This window comes from Lethenteron reissneri, chromosome 54 (assembly GCF_015708825.2).
Source record: "Lethenteron reissneri isolate LAM-NWPU_2019-01 chromosome 54, ASM1570882v1, whole genome shotgun sequence".
Lineage (NCBI taxonomy): Eukaryota > Metazoa > Chordata > Hyperoartia > Petromyzontiformes > Petromyzontidae > Lethenteron > Lethenteron reissneri.
The window spans coordinates 3,433,564-3,455,069 of NC_083832.1; the positions used below are offsets into that span (position 1 = coordinate 3,433,564).

Below are 21,506 nucleotides of genomic sequence, written 5' to 3' on the forward strand. Positions count from 1 at the left end.
TTTTTAATAAATGATTTCTCCTATAACATCAGAGTGCAGCGCCACATTAAATACGCACTTTACAATGACAATAGTTGAAAGCGATTTGAAGCATGTTTTACTTTTTTGGGGGGGGGGCAGAGCTTTGTGACGTCATATTTGAGGGGGGGGTCTGACTTTTTGTGACGCTGTGTAACGAAGGGGGGGGGGGAGTCAAAAATCGTACAAAATCGCGTGACGTCATTTATGGACGGCCCCTATTTAAATATAACAGGCGACGTTTCGGGCAACGGCCCTTGTGTGTCTATAGGTCATGAACTTGGAACTTTGCCCCGCACGATACATCGTTTAGCTCCGCCCTTCTGCGCAAGCTCCGCTGGCCCCGCCCCTCCCCCTCATCCCCCGAGGCCCCGCCCATCCACACAGGCCACGCCCCTCCCTCTCATCCCCCTAAGGCCCCGCCTATCCCGACAGGCCACGCCCCCTCTCATCTCCCTGAGGCCCCGCCCATCCCTACAGGCCACGCCCCTACCTCTCATCCCCCTAAGGCCCCGCCCATCCCCACAGGCCACGCCCCCTCTCATCCCCCTGAGGCCCCGCCCATCCCCACAGGCCACGCCCCTCCCTCTCATCCCCCGAGGCCCCGCCCATCCCCACAGGCCACGCCTCTCCCTCATCCCCCTGAGGCCCCGCCCATCTCAACAGGCCACGCCCCCTCTCATCCCCGAGGCCACGCCCATCCCCACAGGCCACGCCCCTCCTAAGCCCCGCCCCCTCCTTCCTCCACAGCCCCCCCCACCCGTCTCCTCCACCGAGGCGCAGCGATGGCGGACAACAGCGTGGAGAAGGAGGCTCCCGCCAGCGCGCAGGCCAAGAGCGAAGTGAAGGTTCGCAAGGTGAGCGGCGAGGGGCAGCGACGGTGGAGAGGGTGGAGAGGGAGGGGGCTCGCACGAGGGATGATAGTGTTGTCGTCGTGGTGGTGATGGTGGTGGTGGTGATGGTGGTTGGTGGTGGTGGTATTCGTATCCCTACCGGTGTCGCGCTTTTGTCCTGACTGCAGGAGTCAAATGTGTGTCAGTGTATGCGTTGTGTGTGTGCGTTGTGTGTGTATCGGTGTGTGTGTCGGTGTGTGTGTCAGTGTGTGTCAATGTGTGTGTCGGTGTGTGCGCGTTGTGTGTCGGTGTGTGTTTGTCGGTGTGTGTGTCGTGTGTGTCAGTGTGTGCGCGTTGTGTGTGTCAGTGTGTGTGCGTTGTGTGTGTATCGGTGTGTGTGTCGGTGTGTGTGTCAGTGTGTGTCAATGTGTGTGTCGGTGTGTGCGCGTTGTGTGTCGGTGTGTGTTTGTCGGTGTGCGCGTTGTGTGTGTCAGTGTGTGCGCGTTGTCAGTGTATGCGCGTTGTGTGCCTGTTGTGTGTGTGTTGTGTGTGTCGTTGTGTGTGTCGGTGTTTGCTCGTTGTGTGTGTCGGTGTGCGCGCGTTGTGTGTTGGTGTGTACGTCTTGTGTGTGTATCGGTGTGTGTGTGTCGGCGTGTGTGTCGGTGTGTGTGTCGGTATGTGTGCTTATGACCGGCTCCAGTCTATCAGCAGAGGTCTCACTCCGAATCAGTCGAGCGGCAATATCTTTTCATCGGTTGCGTAACGCTGTGTGGAAGCTACCTGGTCTGTCGCTCCGCACGAAGCTTCAGGTCTTCTCGGCCACGGTCATTCCCTCCCTTCTCTACGCTTGCGAGACGTGGACCCCCCTGGTGGAGCATCTTCGCCGGTTGGAAACATTTAGGCTGGCCTGCCTACGATCCATCCTGGGTTTAACCAGGCTGGATTGTGTGAGGAGCTCACAAATCCTTGAAAGATCTGGGCAAAGTCCCATCGGTGAGCACCTCCGGCAGGCAAGGCTGCGTTGGCTGGGTCATGTAGCCCGCATGCCCAGCCACCGCATGCCTAAACAGCTTTTGTTCGGCCGGATCGAGGGGGCTAGACGGGCGCGGCACGGGCTGGAGAAGAGATGGAGTGATGTGGTACAGGAGGACGTGGAGCTGAGTGGACTTGCCGATGACTGGTACCAGCGGTGTCAAGATCGGCCTCAGTGGAGGAGGCTCGTGAAGGACGCTACTGGGCAGTTGGAGGCAGTCGCCCTCCAACAACAACGGAGGGCGGAGGAGCGACGCTCACAACAACGAGCGGAGCGCCGGGTGGCTAAAGCACAGCAAGTTGGCACAGTAGGGGGCACAGGTGGTGCATCAGCCAGTCATCTCGGTCATCTCGGTCAGTCGACCAGTGGCACCTGGGTCTGCCCCGTGACCTCCTGCCAGCGGGCTTTCGACACTTCACGTGGCCTCAAGGTGCACTTGGCCTGGCACAAGCATCGTGGTGACGTCACCGCCACTTAGTGGCGAATGGCGGTTGTTGTTGTTGTTGTGTATCAGTGTGTGTGTCAGTGTGTGTCGGTGTGTGCACGTTGTGTGTGTCGCGGCGTGTATGAATGTGCGCCCGCTGGGGGCGATTGTCTGAACCAATCCTGGGCCTCCACTAGGTAGACTCGGCCTTAAATGAGTACCTGGTGCGGTGTGTCAACGTCAGCATTGGGGGAGACAAAGGCGGCCGGACGTGGTGTTGGACACCCACTCCCTCGTGTGCCGTGCCGGCCTTGCGTGTGTGTGGGAGAGTGCTGTATTAGTGTAGGTGCGTATGTGAGTTCGGTGCACCTTGCACCTCAAGGTACACCTAGCCTGGCACAAGCGCTGTAGTGACGTCACCATCACTGAGTGGTGAATGGGCGTTGTGTGTGTGTGTGTGTGGCGAGGTGTGTGCGAGATAGTCAAGGTTCGTGCGTACGTACGTGCGAGTGTGTGTGCGTGTTGGAGGGTTATCAGTGTGGGTGAGTGGGGGCGTGCGTGTGTGTGTGAGGCTGTACGGGGGAGCTTTGTGTGTGTGTGTAATACATTTTTAATTAAAGATTTCGTGACTGCAGGGATTCATATTATTGGTTCTTTCGTGACTTTACCGAAAGGACCAAGAATGTGTGTGTGTGTAATAGTTAATGTGTGTGTGTGTGTGTGCAGGTGCGTGTGGGGAGCGGTGGATGTAGCGGTTAGCGCGCTGCCCTACGAACCCGGCATCCCGGGTTCGATTCCCGCTCACGGCCAACACCCAGTGACGATTATCTGAACCGGTCCTTGGCCTCCCCTAGGTAGACTCAGCCTCAAATGAGTAACGTGGTGCGATGTGTAAACATCGCCACTGGGAAGACAAAGGCGGTCCGAGCGTGGTGTTGGCCACCCACCCCCTCGTGTGATGGAGTTGTGTGTGTGTGTATGCAATGTGGACATGAGAGTGTCTGAGGTGTGTGTGCGTGTCTGAGGAGCGTGTGTTTGTGCAGGGTGTGTGTGCACGGGTGTATTTGTCAAAGTGTGTTTCTTCCACGTGAGGAGCGGTGGCATAATGATTAGTGCACTGCCAAATATTGATTCCAGGTCATTGCCAATGTCATTCTTGGCTTCCTGTAGGTCGACTCGGCCTTAAAGGAGTATCTGCAGCAGTGTTTATCATGCGCCATGCTGCCCGTAATGTGTGCTTACTAACATCAATTGCCCACACTTTGTGTCGGCGGCACATGGGGAATTTGTCAGTGAAACTAAACTGAACATTTTTATTTTATTTTACTCAGTAAGGCCCACTGAGCTCGGCAGCTCTTTTTCAGAAGCGACCTGGTCAAAAATGATAACTCAACGAAGTGGCTTATCATGTGGAAATTTAAAACAGCCAACTACTCTAAACACATGCTTCTAATGTGGAGGGAAAAACCGGAGGAGCCGGTGAAAAATCCACCAAACTCCAAATATACACGCATCAAGGTCGGGACCGAAACCACAACCTGCGCATACCAGGCGTGGGAGTAAAAAATTCGCCACTGCGACGCCCCGGTGTGTGCCTGGGTTATTGTGAGCGGTTGTGTATGTATGTTTCATGTTGTGTGTGTGCGTGTTTGACTGTGTCTGACTGTGTGGAGCGGTCCGCCGGGTGGCTAGAACACAGAAAAATGGCACAGTAGGGGGCACAGGTGGTGCATCGGCCAGTCGTCTCAGTCAGTCGACCCATGGCACCTGGGCCTGTCCCATGACCTTCCAGCGGGCGTTCGACACTTCACGTGGCCTTAAAGTGCACATAGCCTGGCACAAGCGTCGTGGTGACGTCTCCGCAACTTTGTGGTGAATGGCAGCTGTTGTAGCGATTAGCGCGCTGCACTACGAACCCAGTGACCTGAATTAGATTCCGCTAACAGCCCAATATCAGTGACGATTATTTTAACCAATCCTGGGCCTCCTCTCGGTCGACTCAGCCTCAAATGAGTACCTGATGTGGTTTGTAAACATCAGCATAAGGGAGACAAAGGCGGCCGGGCTTGGTTATGGCCACCCACCCTCCCGTGCGCAGTGCTGGCATTCATAAGGTGCCTGCTAACAGCACTTGCCCCAACAGGCTGTTCAAGGCTAGATTTGGGGGGGGGGTGGGTGGGTCTTTATTTTTTTGGAGTGGCACAGGAATGAAACTTGACGTCCCTGTGGGAGATAGTGAGATGGGGGCCCCAGTGCTTGCTCAGATTGGTGATGTGTGAATCACGCGCTCTCGCTCCCTGTGATAACAATCCAACAAACAGAGGGACGAGGTCGGCAGTTTTGTCAAACAGCACGCTTATCCAGACCTCGCAACGCTAGCCATGCACACTGCCTTAGTAATGGAGGTTTTGTTTGGGTTTGATCGCGTAAATATAAATGTGTCGTTAACCCCGTTACCACCCGAAGCAGCAAATTAGTAAGGTTTGTCACGTAAACTAAACATGCCGATTAGTTACTAGTTCAGCACACCGGAGTGGTGGCGAGTAAACCCACAACATTTAGAATTCAAGTACGACGTTTCACCGGTAATTACAACTAGCCTCATCAGGCGACAGCCATAGTTGTGGAGAATCCTAACGTTTCGGTCTTAAATAGAGGGATAAATGTGATGTCATCACTTGTGAAGACCAGGGGTGGGGGGATAATATCTCTTCATATAAATGACAATGGATATCTATTATTGGTTGGGTTATTAACAGTTAATCAACATAATGTACATCATTTATGTACATTATGTAGGTCCATTATGTATGTACATTCTGACGTTTTTGGGCCCCAAAAACTCAATACCTGCTCACAGTTAATCACCATCGATGCATGGTGACCTGTATAGGCATGCAGTTGAACAGTGTATTACTTGATAATACGCTTCCAAGCAGCACTACGTCTGTCGCTATCAGAACGGTAAAAAAGTATTTCTGTCGATTTTAATAGACTCTCTAATTAGTCTTGGCCGGTAGTAACAAGTTTCGCACATAACCTCAACATTTTCAAAATCAATTGAGTGTCCTTGTTGGCACGCATGTTCTGGACCTGCCGACAGTTGTGTTTAGGAGTATTTAATATATTTGTGGTGTCTGACCAACATATAATTTGCCAAAGGATCATTAGATCCACTACAAACCTTCTGTTGATGGCTTCGGTAATACATATTTATGTTAACACGAATGCCTTCGTGTTATCACTGCCTCATAACAGTTTAGTTGAAGTTAAGTTAGCAGACAGTATTAATCGCGAGGCTGACGTTGCAGGCAACGGTGCCTTGTTGAGGGGCACAAAGAGAGGATAGGGGCTGGGCTGGCTAGAGCTGGGCTGGCTGTCTGATTACTTAGTAGATATTAGATCTGGAAGAACCCAGATGAGCTGTGAAGCTGGTTTTTTTATATACAAAGATGTCTAGTCCCAAGTTGGAGTTAGCAGAAAATGACAGAGGAAGTTGCATCGAGGGATACATAAAACAATCGCATGTAAACTCACTCCTACATGAACTCACTTGAACGTGAACTCAATCATACGTAAACAACAGAGTTACTGAGAAAAGCGAATAGCGATGTGTAAAATGATACACAGAGGATGAATTACTTGAATAATTATCAATGACTCTGCCGTGCGTGATCCCAATTGAGTGATTTGCTGCGTAATTGTTTTACTTTGGGATGTATGACCAATATCGGTTACACTGGGATATTAATGCTATGGATGAAAACTGGAGTAACCCCAGGAAATCTATGCAGAGCAGTGGGAGAACGTACAAACTCCACTCATTCACACACGTGACTTCCACTCATTCACCCACTCACACTCTGCAGACCAGTGGGAGAATGTACAAACTCCACTCATTCACACACGCTGACTCCCACTCATTCACTCACTCACACTCTGCAGACCAGTAGGAGAATGTACAAACTGCACTCATTCACACACGTGACTTCCACTCATTCACCCACTCACACTCTGCAGACCAGTGGGAGAATGTACAAACTCCACTCATTCACACACGTTGACTTCCACTCATTCACCCACTCACACTCTGCAGACCAGTGGGAGAATGTACAAACTCCACTCATTCACACACGTTGACTTCCACTCATTCACCCACTCACACTCTGCAGACCAGTGGGAGAATGTATAAACTCCACTCATTCACCCACTCACACCGTGCAGACCAGTAGGAGAACGTACCAACTGCACTCATTCACACACGTGACTTCCACTCATTCACCCACTCACACTGTGCAGACCAGTGGGAGAATGTACAAACTGCACTCATTCACACACGTTGACTTCCACTCATTCACCCACTCACACTCTGCAGACCAGTGGGAGAATGTACAAACTCCACTCATTCACACACGTTGACTTCCACTCATTCACCCACTCACACTCTGCAGACCAGTGGGAGAATGTACAAACTCCACTCATTCACACACGTTGACTTCCACTCATTCACCCACTCACACTCTGCAGACCAGTGGGAGAATGTACAAACTCCACTCATTCACCCACTCACACTCTGCAGACCAGTGGGAGAATGTATAAACTCCACTCATTTACCCACTCACACTGTGCAGACCAGTAGGAGAACGTACCAACTGCACTCATTCACACACGTGACTTCCACTCATTCACCCACTCACACTGTGCAGACCAGTAGGAGAACGTACAAACTGCACTCATTCAGACACGTGACTTCCACTCATTCACCCACTCACACTCTGCAGACCAGTAGGAGAACGTACCAACTGCACTCATTCACACACGTGACTTCCACTCACTCGCTCACCCACACTCTGCAGACCAGTGGAAGAACGTACAAACTCCACTCATTCACCCACTCACACTGTGCAGACCAGTAGGAGAACGTACCAACTGCACTCATTCACACACGCTGACTCCCACTCACTCGCTCACCCACACTCCAGACCAAGGGGAGAACGAACAAACACGACACAAAGAGAGGCACCTGAATTGGGAATTGAAGCCAGGAAATTCTTGCTGTGAGGCGTGAGCGTCACCACCGCGCCGCCACCCTGCCGCCCCTTTGACTTTGTTGGGTTGTTTTGATAAGCCGTGCCTAGCATGGAAAGTTTTACATTTGGCAACTCTATTTGAATGTTCCACCCATAAAGCAAATTACCTGGAATGTGCCCGGTCTTGTCACTTCTCAGAAGTTAAGCGGGGAGAAGGCCGGTTAGCCCGTGGATGGGTGACCGGAATGCATGCACAGGTTGCCATAGGCCACCAGGGGCCTGTGCTATTTAGTGGGCAGCAGAGGGCAGTGCAGAAAAAAAACCATTGCTGTCTGGTACTTGCTTTGCTCCCATGTCTATGCTCCCCAAATTCGCCAAGCCACACAAATCAGCGTGGTGAAGTATGGTCAAATCAACCACCACCACACCGCGCACTTCACGGGGATGCCCTCGAGCAGCAGTGGATTGACAAAAGGGCTGCGCGTGATGCCAGTCAGCCCATGTCCCTGCATCTGGAGTTTGCCAGGAGGGAGTGCTGTTTTTACGTGGAATCCATATTTAGTAATTTTTCGGTCTAAAACTTGGGACTGTAACGCCGGCACACAATGGCATCCTACTAGTTTCGAATTCACGGGGATCTGTAACGTCCACTTTGACGCAGACGGCACGCAGCATTTGTACGATTGATGCTGTTACACACCGCGGTTACAACCAGGACAGACCTACCGAATTTCAACCGCAAACCTCTGCCATGAGCAGTGAGTGCGCCACTGCTGAACCACTTCGTGTTCACCGAGCGCTGCGCTTTGTGAAGAGGCGCATCTCGCCGCGGCGATCAGAGTCCAGAATCCTGCAGCCCGACTCCAGCCATTTATACTCTTAGTTTATTCGGTAAAGTCACGTAGGTAAAAAATGAAATTAAAATTGATAAAAATAAAATAATAATAAATCACGACGTTTCGGAGGCAACACAAGTCTCCGTCATCAGGTGGGACCGTCACAGCCAGATTTTCTGTATCAAGTGAATCTGGCTGTGACGGTCCCACCTGATGACGGAGACTTGTGTTGCCTCCGAAACGTCGTGATTTATTATTATTTTATTTTTTATTAATTTTAATTTCATTTTTTACCTACGTGACTTTACCGAAAGAACTAAGAGTATGAATCCTTGCAGTCACTAAAGCTTCAAATCTAAAATCCAGCCATTTAGTTTGCTACCAACGATCCTCGAGCCTCAGGCACGTGAGCGAACTCGCTCTATCCTTTGGCTCTTTTAGAAGCTATTAATCCCGTTCCTAACCGATCCCCCGAGTGTCACTTCCATTATTTTTACGTCCGCTCCCGTTCCGTGAAGCCTTAGGAAGACCCGATACAATGTCACTCTCCAGTTCCTCTTGCATATGGCCTATGAAGAACAACTATTGGAGATTCACCTGTCAGTGACTTAGCCTTTCTGTTGATTTGTCTGAGAGTTGCTGAATTGCAGATACACCCATTCACCCACCCAAGTTCTCCACTTCGAGGGAGTTCGAGAAAGCCCCTCTGCATGGCATTTTGCCTGCCCTTCCACGCTGAGCAGATGTTTGGGAAGAGGTGTCGGAGTACCCGCACTTTACCTAACCACACGTGATCAGCCGATTGACTCGGATTGTTTGTATGTTGAAAGGTGGGACAACTGTCATCCTTGACGGTGACCGTGGCTTGGGTAAATGTCAGGGAGAGGGAGAGAGAGAGGCTGGAGATGGCATAGGTGAGCTGTGCGGTTCCGCTCGCTTTGTCCTCCGCCGCTCACTCAAGCCCCATTGATGTTGCGTAACCCCTGGCGCACGCCGACATCAGTGGCAGGGTTCCTGTGGGGTACACCACAAACCCAGCTGACATTTGGGGTCCTTCTCAGTGTTAAATGGACCCGCCTGCGACTTTGCACTGGGCATGACGGAAGGTAACAGTACAGTGCGTGGGGGGGGTGCCAGACCCGCAGTGCGCACCTTGGCAAGGTTTCCGAAGTCTGTGCGTGCGCATACGCTCCATACGGTGGAGTGGTGGTGCAGCGGTTGGCGCACTGCGCTCCGATCCCGGCAACGCAAATTCAATTTCCGCCCACGGCCACTAACGTGGGTGAAGAATATCTAAACCGGTCCTGGGACTACCCTAGGTCGATTTTAGTGCTGGCCACCCCATTCTCTTGTGTGCTGTGCTGTCCTTCAAAGGTTCCCGCTAACAGTGTTTAACCACTTTGACAGACGGTCTACAGGGAGCTCTTTGTCTTTGTAGGTGTGGGTGTGTGCGGTTTGTGGGGGAGTGTGTGTGTGTGTGTGGATGCGTACGTATGTGTTGTTTAATCTCCACGACCCCCACACCCGGTTCCCATGCCGACCACCCTCTCTCCTCAGAACAGAATGTGCTGCTTCCCCCACTCACAGGAATAAATAATCCGAGACATTGCCACGGTCATCACCCAGAACCGCCACCACCACCCAGAACCGCCACCACCATCCACCACCACCGTGCACCCTCCACCATCACCAACCACCACCACCCAGTACCGACACCACCACCACCCTGCACCCTCCACCATCACCAACCACCACCACCCAGTACCGACACCACCACCACCCACCATCACCGCCAACCACCATCACCGCCACCATCACTGCCACCACCAATACAAACACCATCATCACCGGGCCAGCACCACCAACCACACTTTCAAATGCACTTCTGTGGCCGTCTGGAACGGTTTTCCTTCCGATATTAGGAAGCAACTGGAGCTATGGACTTTTAAATCATCTAGATTGAAAACACATTTCTTTAGTACTCCTTTTTGTTTTTAGTTTGTTGTCCTTCCCCCGCACCTCCGATAAGCGTGTTTGGCTACATATGGTGCAAAAGAAGTTCAACATACATACACCACCCAGCACTACTCGGCACCACCCAGCACCACCTAGCACTGCCACCACCACTCACTCCCGCCACCACCACCAACCACCCACCACCTAACTCCACCACCTGCCACTACCCGGCACCCACATCCACCCTCTATCAACAACATCGCTACCACCACCAGGCCAATGATGATGGCCGTGAGACCAGTTGTTTGGCCTGGGTTGCCTTCAGCGGGGGCAAGAGGGGGGCTGACCCTGAATGACCTATGAAATCACCCTCGCCCCCCAACCCCCCCTCCAATCTCTCATGGCTCACACAGCAAATCCAGTTTGCTGACCAGCAGCTGGAGTTCCAGCGTCGTCCCGTCAAGACTGGACGACGCTCGCTCTCTCGCTCCATCTCGCAGTCCTCCACCGACAGCTACAGCTCGGGTACGACGTTCAAAGGGTGGGGAGTGGTGGGGGGTCACTGAGGGATAGAGACCAGGATTTGGGGGATCAGGCTGGTGAGGTGGGGCGTGCGCGTGTATGAGTGTGTGTGTGGGGAGCGGTAGTGTAGCGGTTAGCGCTCTGCATTGCGAGCTCGGCGATCCAAGTTCAATATCCAAACTGGTACTGGGCCTTTCCTAGCTCAACTCATCCTTCAATGAGTACCTCTTGAGATACATAAACATCAGTACTGGGAGGGAGACAAAAGGCGGCCAGGCGTGGTGCTGGCCACTCTACCCCATTATGTGCTGTGCTGGCCTAAATAGGTGCTACTCACTAACAAGACTTGCCCCAACAGCCTGTGAAGGCTATATGGGGGATCTTCGTCTTTGTGTATGTACAAGTGTGTGTGTGTGTGTGTGTAGGGGTTTTACCATCAGCACCACCAAAACTAAGCACCTGCCTGGGTATTTTATCCTATCAAACACTCCGCCCCCTCAGCTCCCGATTGGTGATGGAGCAGTTGTGGAGAGAGTGGAGTTTCCCATACCTGGGCAGTGTGCTTATGACCAGCTCCTGTTTGACAGCAGAGGTCTCACTCCGAATCAGTCGGGCGACATTATATTTTTATCGGCTGCGTAAACCTGTGCGGAAGCTACCTGGTCTGTCGCTCCGCGCGAAGCTTCGGGTCTTCTTAGCCACATTCATGCCCTCCCTTCTCTTGGCTTGTGAAACGTGGATCCCTCTGGTGGAACATCTGCACCGGTTAGAAACATTCATGCTGGGCCTGTCTACGATCCATCCCGCATTTAACCAGGCTGGATTGAGTGAGGAGCTCACAAATCCTTTAAAGATCTGGGCACATTCCCATCATTGAGCTCCTCCGGCAGGCTGGGTCATGTAACCCGCATTTCCCATCCACCGCATGCCCAAGCAGCTTCTGTTTGGCCGCATATAGGGAGCTAAATGGGCACGACATGGGCTTAGGGAGAGATGGACTGATGTGGTATGGGAGGATGTGGAGCTGAGTGGACTTGCTGAAGACTGGTACCAGTGGTGTCAAGATCGGCCTCTGTCGAGGAGGCTCATGAAGGACACTACTGGGCAGATGGAAGCAGTCGTCCTCCAACAACAACTCAGGGCAGAGGAGCGACACTCACAACAACGAGCGGAGCGCCAATCGTCTAATATGTAGCAAGTTGGCACAGTAGGGGATACAGCTGGTGCATCTACCAGTCATCTCAGTCAGCTAACCCATGTCACCTGGGTCTGTCCCGTGATCTCCTGTCAGTGAGCCTTCGACACTTCACGTGGCCTCAAAGTGCGCCTCGCACAGGCGCCTTGGCGACATCATCGTCCGTTAGTGATGAATGGCGTGTGTTGGTGTGTGTGCATAGAGGCTGACGAGGTGACACGAGTGCGCGTGTGTATTGTAGCAGCGTCGTACTCGGAGAGCTCTGACGATGAGGTGTCTCCGCGGGAGAAGAATCAACTCAACTCGCGGGGAGGAAGTGACTTCTGCGTCAAGAACGTGAAGCAGGCGGAGTTCGGGCGGCGCGAGATCGAGATCGCGGAGCAGGGTGCGGAGACGCGACCACGCCAACATCACCGCCACCCAGCACCGCACCCAGCACCACCGCCATCACCATCCACTCATTAGCACCACCATCACCACACAGCAGCACCGCCGTCACACAGAACCCAGCAGCCACCTCCACAACCACAACTATCGCCACCGCCTCCACCTAGCATCACCTCCTGGCTGCTGCTGATGGTGATGATAAGACTGCAAACCAGTTGACGACAATGATTGCACGACGTGGGGACGATGACGTGGGGACGTGGGGAACCACAACACACGACTGTTGAACCCATGATCATGAACCCAAGATCATGAACCCAAGATCATGAACCCATGACCCATGAACCCAGAATCGTGATTGCACAACCCCAGACCTGATTAATCTTAACTCGCAACCGGCACCCTCGTCTTTGTGGGGGGGACCGGTGGGACAGTGATTAGTGCACTGCTCTACGAACCCGGTGACCCGAGGTTCCTGCTCACACCCAATATCAGTGGTGGACATCGGAACCGTTCCTGTGCCTCACCTTAGCATATGGCCTTAAATGTAGTAAACATCAGCATTGGGGAGACAATGGGGGCAAGGTGTGGTGCTGGTCATCTCACACTTGTATGTACCGTGCTGTCCTTCATAGGTGCTCGCAAAAATAACTTGGCCCAACACACGAGTATGGCTTTAGGGGGGATATTTGTCTTTGTGTATGCATGCTTGTGTATACGTGTGTATACGTGTGTATATGTGTGTATCTGTGTGTAGAGATGCCGGCGCTGATGGCGCTGCGGAAGCGTGCGCAGGGAGACAAGCCGCTTGCAGGCGCCCGCGTCGTTGGCTGCACTCACATCACCGCCCAGTCCGCAGTATGGGCACACACACATGGGCACACATGCATGGGTACACGTACGCTCGGGCACATACAAGTGGGTACACACACGGGCACAACAACAACCGCTATTCGCTACTAAGTAGCGGAGACTGCACCATGGTGCTTGTGCCAGGCTATGTGCACGTTAAGGCCACGGGCACACACGTACACAAACAGGTACACACACACAGTTACACACACACAGGTACACGTGGGCACGACTTTGATTCCCGACCATGGCTCACATCAGTGGTGAATATATGAACCTGTCCTAAGCCTCCTGTAGGTCTACTCGGCCTGAAATGATAACCTGGTGCAGGAGGTATAGCCACCCACCCCCTTGTGTGTTATGCTGGCGTTCATAGGTGCTCACTAACAGCACTTGCTCCATCAGTCTATGTAGGCTATATTTGTGGAGCTTTTCAGGGGCAGGGGGGGGATATCGGTGGTTGTGTGTGCGTATTTGAGTGTGTGTTGAAGAGCGTGTGGGACAGTGCCCCCGTGTCTCCACGTCCCCGTGTCTCCACGTCCCCGTCTCTCCACGTCCCCGTGTCTCCACGTCCCCGTGTCTCCACGTCCCCGTCTCTCCACGTCCCCGTGTCTCCACGTCCCCGTCTCTCCACGTCCCCGTGTCTCCACGTCCCCGTGTCTCCACGTCCCCGTGTCTCCACGTCCCCGTGTCTCCACGTCCCCGTCTCTCCACGTCCCCGTGTCTCCACGTCCCCGTGTCTCCACGTCCCCGTCTCTCCACGTCCCCGTGTCTCCACGTCCCCGTGTCTCCACGTCCCCGTGTCTCCACGTCCCCGTGTCTCCACGTCCCCGTCTCTCCACGTCCCCGTGTCTCCACGTCCCCGTGTCTCCACGTCCCCGTGTCTCCACGTCCCCGTGTCTCCACGTCCCCGTGTCTCCACGTCCCCGTCTCTCCACGTCCCCGTGTCTCCACGTCCCCGTGTCTCCACGTCCCCGTGTCTCCACGTCCCCGTCTCTCCACGTCCCCCGTGTCTCCACGTCCCGTGTCTCCACGTCCCCGTGTCTCCACGTCCCCGTGTCTCCACGTCCCCGTGTCTCCACGTCCCCGTCTCTCCACGTCCCCGTGTCTCCACGTCCCCGTCTCTCCACGTCCCCGTGTCTCCACGTCCCCGTGTCTCCACGTCCCCGTGTCTCCACGTCCCCGTCTCTCCACGTCCCCGTGTCTCCACGTCCCCGTCTCTCCACGTCCCCGTGTCTCCACGTCCCCGTCTCTCCACGTCCCCGTGTCTCCACGTCCCCGTGTCTCCACGTCCCCGTCTCTCCACGTCCCCGTGTCTCCACGTCCCCGTGTCTCCACGTCCCCGTGTCTCCACGTCCCCGTCTCTCCACGTCCCGTCTCTCCACGTCCCCGTGTCTCACGTCCCGTCTCCACGTCCCCGTTCTCACGTCCCGTGTCCACGTCCCGTATCTCCAACGTCCCCGTTCTCCAGTCCCCGTATCTCACGTCCCCGTGTCTCCACGTCCCGTGTCTCCACGTCCCCGTGTCTCCACGTGTCTCCACGTCCCCGTGTCTCCAACGTCCCGTGGTATCCAGTCCCCGTCTCTCCACGTCCCCGTCGCTCCACGTCCACGGTTCCACGTCCCGTGTCTCCAGTCCCGTGTCTCACGTCCCGTGTCTCCATCCCGTGTCTCCAACGTCCCGTCTCCCGTCCCCGTGTCTCCACGTCCCCGTCTATCCACGTCCGTGTCTCCACGTCCCCGCTCCACGTCCCCGTCTCTCACGTCCGTGTCTCACGTCCCCGTGTCTCCACGTCCCCGTGTCTCCAAGTCCCGTCTTCCACGTCCCGTGCTCCACGTCCCCGTCTCTCCACGTCCCCGTCTCTCCACGTCCCCGTGTCTCCACGTCCCCGTGTCTCCACGTCCCCGTGTCTCCACGTCCCCGTGTCTCCACGTCCCCGTGTCCTCCACGTCCCCGTGTCTCCACGTCCCCGTGTCTCCACGTCCCCGTCTCTCCACGTCCCCGTGTCTCCACGTCCCCGGTCTCTCCACGTCCCCGTGTCTCCACGTCCCCGTGTCTCCACGTCCCCGTCTCTCCACGTCCCCGTGTCTCCACGTCCCCGTGTCTCCACGTCCCCGTCGTCTCCACGTCCCCGTCTCTCCACGTCCCGTGTCTCCACGTCCCCGTGTCCTCCACGTCCCCGTGCTCCACGTCCCCGTTCTCCACGTCCCCGTGTCTCCACGTCCCCGTGTCTCCACGTCCCCGTGTCTCCACGTCCCTGTGTCTCCACGTCCCCGTTTCTCCACGTCCCCGTGTCTCCACGTCCCGTCTCCACGTCCCGTGTCTCCACGTCCCCGTGTCCTCCACGTCCCCGTGTCTCCACGTCCCCGTGCTCTCCACGGCCCGTCTCTCCACGTCCCCGTGTCTCCACGTCCCCGTCTCTCCACGTCCCGTGCTCTCCACGTCCCCGTGCTCTCCACGTCCCCGTGTCTCCACGTCCCCGGCTCTCCACGTCCCCGTGTCTCCACGTCCCCGTGTCTCCACGTCCCCGTGTCTCCACGTCCCCGTTCTCTCCACGTCCCCGTGTCTCCACGTCCCCGTGTCTCACGTCCCCGGTCTCCACGTCCCCGGGTCTCCACGTTCCCCGTCTCTCCACGTCCCAGTGTCCTCCACGTCCCCGTGTCTCCACTTCCCCGTGCTCTCCACCGGCCCAGTGTCTCTCCACGTCCCCGGTCTCCCACGTCCCCGTGTCTCCAGTCCCCGTGTCTCCTGTCTCCACGTCCCCGGTCTCTCCACGTCCCCGTGTCTCCACGTCCCGTGTCTCCACGTCCCCGTGTCTCCACGTCCCCGTCTCTCCACGTCCCCGTGTCTCCACGTCCCCGTGTCTCCACGTCCCCGTGTCTCCACGTCCCCGTGTCTCCACGTCCCCGTGTCTCCACGTCCCCGTGTCTCCACGTCCCCGTGTCTCCACGTCCCCGTCTCTCCACGTCCCCGTGTCTCCACGTCCCCGTGTCTCCACGTCCCCGTGTCTCCACGTCCCCGTGTCTCCACGTCCCCGGTCTCTCACGTCCCCGTGTCTCCACGTCCCGTGTCTCCACGTCCCCGTGTCTCCACGTCCCCGTGTCTCCACGTCCCCGTCTCTCCACGTCCCCGTGTCTCCACGTCCCCGTGTCTCCACGTCCCCGTGTCTCCACGTCCCCGTGTCTCCACGTCCCCGTGTCTCCACGTCCCCGTGTCTCCACGTCCCCGTGTCTCCACGTCCCCGTCGTCTCCACGTCCCCGTGTCTCCACGTCCCCGGTCTCCACGTCCCCGTGTCTCCACGCCCGTCTCTCCACGTCCCCGTTCTCCACCCCGTCTCTCACGTCCCCGTGTCTCCACGTCCCCGTGTCTCACGTCCCGTCTCTCCACGTCCCGTGTCTCCACGTCCCCGTGTCCCACGTCCCGTGTCTCCACGTCCCCGTGTCTCCACGTCCCCGTCTCTCCACGTCCCCGTGTCTCCACGTCCCCGTGTCTCCACGTCCCCGTGTCTCCACGTCCCCGTGTCTCCACGTCCCCGTGTCTCCACGTCCCCGTGTCTCCACGTCCCCGTGTCTCCACGTCCCCGTCTCTCCACGTCCCCGTGTCTCCACGTCCCCGTGTCTCCACGTCCCCGTGTCTCCACGTCCCGTGTCTCCACGTCCCCGTGTCTCCACGTCCCCGTGTCTCCACGTCCCCGTGTCTCCACGTCCCCGTGTCTCCACGTCCCCGTGTCTCCACGTCCCGTGTCTCCACTTTCCCACGACCCTGTGTCCCCACGTCACTCGCGTCTCCACGGTCCCATGACGCCGTGTCGCTCACGTCTCCGCGTCCCCTGTAACCCCATGTCTCCACGTACGCGGCTCTCCGTGTCCCCGTTACTCTGTGTGTGTGCGTCCCGTGACCCCGTGTCGTCACCTTGTCCCTGCGTCCCCGTGTGCAGGTGCTGATCGAGACTCTGACGGCGTTGGGGGCTCAGTGCCGCTGGGCCGCGTGCAACATCTACTCCACGCAGAACGAGGTGGCCGCAGCGCTTGCAGAGGCCGGTGAGTGTGGGGGTGGGGGAGTAGAATGAGGGTGGTGGGGGGGGGTAGTTATAGTTGGGGGCGGTGGGCTTGTTTACACAGTCACACGATCGCACGCACGCCCACTTATTCGGTACACACACTCACAGAGCGGTCACTGTGCACACTCGCACATCACTCACACTTCTCGCGCCGCACACTGTGGCTGCGCGACTGCTCCCGTCATCTGCAACTCTCTCCCGCTGCACGAGCGAAACATTAACTCTCCTTCTAGCTGTAACTAGTATTAGCTAAACATACCATTGCGAAATAAATTACCCAGCAAATCACTCCATCGGGATCGCATACGGCAGCATCAATGTCGCCCCCCCTACTGCGACAGCTTTGCAGGATGTCCTAGACTCAGTGTAGCCTTCCTGGGTAAACAATCGGAATCATAATAACATTAATTAATAAATGGCGTGTGCGCTACACAACGGCGCTGTTTGTGCTGTGTGTGGGGAGTGATAGTGTAGCGGTTAGCACGCTGCGCTATGAACCCGGCAATCTGTGTTCAATTCCCACTCACGGCCAACACCAGTGACGATTCTTTGAACTGGTCCTAGGCTTCCCCTAGGTCAACTCAGCCTCAAATGAGTACCTGGTGTGGTGTGTAAACATTACCGCTAGGAAGACAAAGGGGGCCCGGCGTGGTGCTGGCCACCTACCCCCTTGTGTGCCGTGCCGACCTTCATAGGTGTTCGCTAATATTACTTGGCCCAACAGTCCGTTAAGGTTATACGGGGGATCTTTCTGTTCCTGTGTGCTATGTGAGCGCAGGGTTCCCGGTGTTTGCATGGAAGGGTGAGTCTGAGGACGACTTCTGGTGGTGCATCAACCGCTGCCTCACCCGCGAGGGCTGGCAACCCAACATGGTGCCGTGCACGCTCACACACTCACTCACCCACTAGATCACTCGCTTATTCACACACGCTCACTTGCTGACACACTCACTCACTCATACACTCACTCGCTCACGCACTAGCTCGCTCGCTCATACACACACTCACCCACTAGATCACTCACTCGCTTATTCACACACTCACTTGCTCACACACTCACTTGCTCATACACTCACTCACTAAATCACTCACTCGCTCATTCACACACGCTCACATGCTGACACACTCACTTACTCATACACTCACTCGCTCATGCACTCGCTCGCTCGCTCATACACACTCACCCACTAAATCACTCACTCGCTTATTCACACACTCACTTGCTCACACACTCACTCGCTCATACACTCACTCGCTCACGCACTAGCTCGCTCGCTCATACACACACTCACTCACCCACTAAATCACTCACTCGATCATTCACACACTCACTTGCTCACACACTCACTTGCTCACGCACTCACTTGCTCACACACTAGCTCGCTCGCTCATACACACACTCACTCACCCACTAAATCACTCACTCGATCATTCACACACTAACTTGCTCACACACTCACTCGCTCATACACTCACTCGCTCACGCACTAGCTCGCTCGCTCATACACACACTCACTCACCCACTAAATCACTCACTCGATCATTCACACACTCACTCGCTCACGCACTCACTTGCTCACACACTCACTCGCTCACACACTCACTCGCTCATACACTCACTCGCTCATACACTCACTAACCCACTAAATCACTCACTCGCTCATTCACACACTCACTTGCTCACACACTCACTTGCTCACACACTCACTTGCTCACACACTCACTCGCTCATACACTCACTCGCTCGCTCATACACACACTCACTTCTGAAACACTTGTAGTGGGTCCAACTGAGTCGCAGACGTCGTTCCTTTTAGAGGCAACACTTTTACTTGTAACACCGTAACACCGTAACACAAAGGTGTAACGGCCCCTTTACCAGACTACAGTGAGTTACTGCTCCGAAGGGTCGATCTCTCACTCAGGTCTCCGACCCCGTGGTAGGACGGAGAGCTTCAGCTTGAGACGTAGAGCTTCCCGCTTGTAGGTGTTGAGCTTCGAGTTTGTAGAATGCAGCGACCCTGGTCCCTCTCAGGGACCCGCCTTATATCCTTCTCCGGTGGGGGCCGCTCTGCCCTCGGCCCCGCCCGCCTTCCCGAACATTCTCGTTCCCTCTCGATCCTCCTCAAGAGCTCTCTCCGGACACGTGATCACCCACTAGCCCCCCCCCCCCCACCTGGGGCCTCCTGTGTGGACATTCCGGATCACGTGTCTACGGGGTCAACCAGAGTGCCATGGCCCGGGGCAACCCTGCCCCTGGGCTGACACTCACCCCCTCCCCCTCGGGGGAGCCCCCACCACACGTTGTGCGTGGTGCCCGCACTCTCCCAGTGCTCACCAAGCCCCGCTAGGGCTGGTGTTACACACAGCCACCCACACGGTGCTGTCCACACTAGGGCTGTGTCACACACAGCCACACACACGTTGTTGTCCCCTCTAGGGCTGTGTCACACACAGCCACCCACACGGTGCTGTCCACACTAGGGCTGGTGTCACACACAGCCACCCACACGGTGCTGTCCACGCTAGGGCTGTGTCACACACAGCCACCCACACAGTGCTGTCCACACTAGGGCTGGTGTCACACACAGCCACCCACACGGTGCTGTCCACGCTAGGGCTGGTGTCACACACAGCCACCCACACGGTGCTGTCCACGCTAGGGCTGGTGTTACACACAGCCACCCACACGGTGCTGTCCACGCTAGGGCTGGTGTCACACACAGCCACCCACACGGTGCTGTCCACGCTAGGGCTGGTGTTACACACAGCCACCCACACGGTGCTGTCCACGCTAGGGATGGTGTCACACACAGCCACCCACACGGTGCTGTCCACGCTAGGGCTGGTGTCACACACAGCCACCCACACGGTGCTGTCCACGCTAGGGCTGGTGTTACACACAGCCACCCACACGGTGCTGTCCACGCTAGGGCTGGTGTCACACACAGCCACCCACACGGTGTTGTCCACACTAGGGCTGTGTCACACACAGCCACCCACACGGTGCTGTCCACACTAGGGCTGGTGTTACACACAGCCACCCACACGGTGTTGTCCACACTAGGGCTGTGTCACACACAGCCACCCACACGGTGCTGTCCACACTAGGGCTGTGTCACACACAGCCACCCACACGGTGCTGTCCACACTAGGGCTGGTGTCACACACAGCCACCCACACGGTGTTGTCCACACTAGGGCTGTGTCACACACAGCCACCCACACGGTGCTGTCCACACTAGGGCTGTGTCACACACAGCCACCCACACGGTGCTGTCCACACTAGGGCTGGTGTCACACACAGCCACCCACACGGTGTTGTCCACACTAGGGCTGTGTCACACACAGCCACCCACACGGTGCTGTCCACACTAGGGCTGTGTCACACACAGCCACCCACACGGTGCTGTCCACACTAGGGCTGGTGTCACACACAGCCACCCACACGGTGTTGTCCACACTAGGGCTGTGTCACACACAGCCACCCACACGGTGCTGTCCACACTAGGGCTGTGTCACACACAGCCACCCACACGGTGCTGTCCACACTAGGGCTGTGTCACACACAGCCACCCACACGGTGTTGTCCACACTAGGGCTGTGTCACACACAGCCACCCACACGGTGTTGTCCACACTAGGGCTGTGTCACACACAGCCACCCACACGGTGCTGTCCACACTAGGGCTGTGTCACACACAGCCACCCACACGGTGCTGTCCCCGCTAGGGCTGGTGTTACACACAGCCACCCACACGGTGCAGTCCATGATGGAGAAACATCGAATGGCACGACCCTTTCAGGCCGGTACCATCCAGTGACATCCCCGATGTCACTACTACACACTTGTAATGAGCGACTTCCACGACACGTCGTGTAGAGGGTACTTCTTCTTTATGATTCACACTGGGCACAACACAGCCCAACACTTGTTCTTCCTCACACTGAGTATAACTCTAGGTATTAACACCTCTACTGGCTACACACACAGCCGATCACTCGGTGTGGTCCCATCGCCCTCACTCGGCTACGCCGCTGGCTGGCGGCGTGACGATGACGGCGATGGAAACCACGCAGGAGATCTTCCACGTGGCCGGACGACGGAGAGAGATGACGGCGAGCAACGACGCATCCGGGACCCAAGACCCCGCACACGAGCCCCGAGCCCCGGGTCCGCTCGCCCTTGTATCCCCCCAGGCGTGGCTAGGCCCCGCCTCCAGCCACGCCCTCTCGTGGAACCTTCGAGCAGGTTCTCGAAGTATCTCGGCTAACCCCAACTGTTACCTTGGCCCCAGATACACCTCATTCTCTGATTGGTTGGTACTTAACCGTGCCCATACCCGTGATTCCCTTTCCGG

The 21,506-nt window shown here is 56.1% G+C and overlaps 1 protein-coding gene across 2 annotated transcripts in view; it reads left to right on the forward strand.

Moving 5' to 3' along the window:
• The first annotated feature begins 749 nt into the window (after positions 1-749).
• The window catches only part of LOC133356564 (S-adenosylhomocysteine hydrolase-like protein 1), a 32,702-nt gene continuing 11,945 nt past the window's right edge, over positions 750-21,506 (forward strand). Inside the window, exons 1-6 of one of the 2 annotated variants that reach the window (XM_061574145.1) lie at positions 750-875; positions 10,544-10,655; positions 12,089-12,232; positions 12,992-13,092; positions 17,025-17,127; positions 17,926-18,020. In XM_061574145.1, coding sequence (XP_061430129.1) covers positions 804-875; positions 10,544-10,655; positions 12,089-12,232; positions 12,992-13,092; positions 17,025-17,127; positions 17,926-18,020 — 627 coding nt within the window. In that variant the 5' untranslated portion in view covers positions 750-803. The remainder of the gene's footprint in view (positions 876-10,543; positions 10,656-12,088; positions 12,233-12,991; positions 13,093-17,024; positions 17,128-17,925; positions 18,021-21,506) is intronic. The other variant, XM_061574146.1, reaches the window with a different exon arrangement.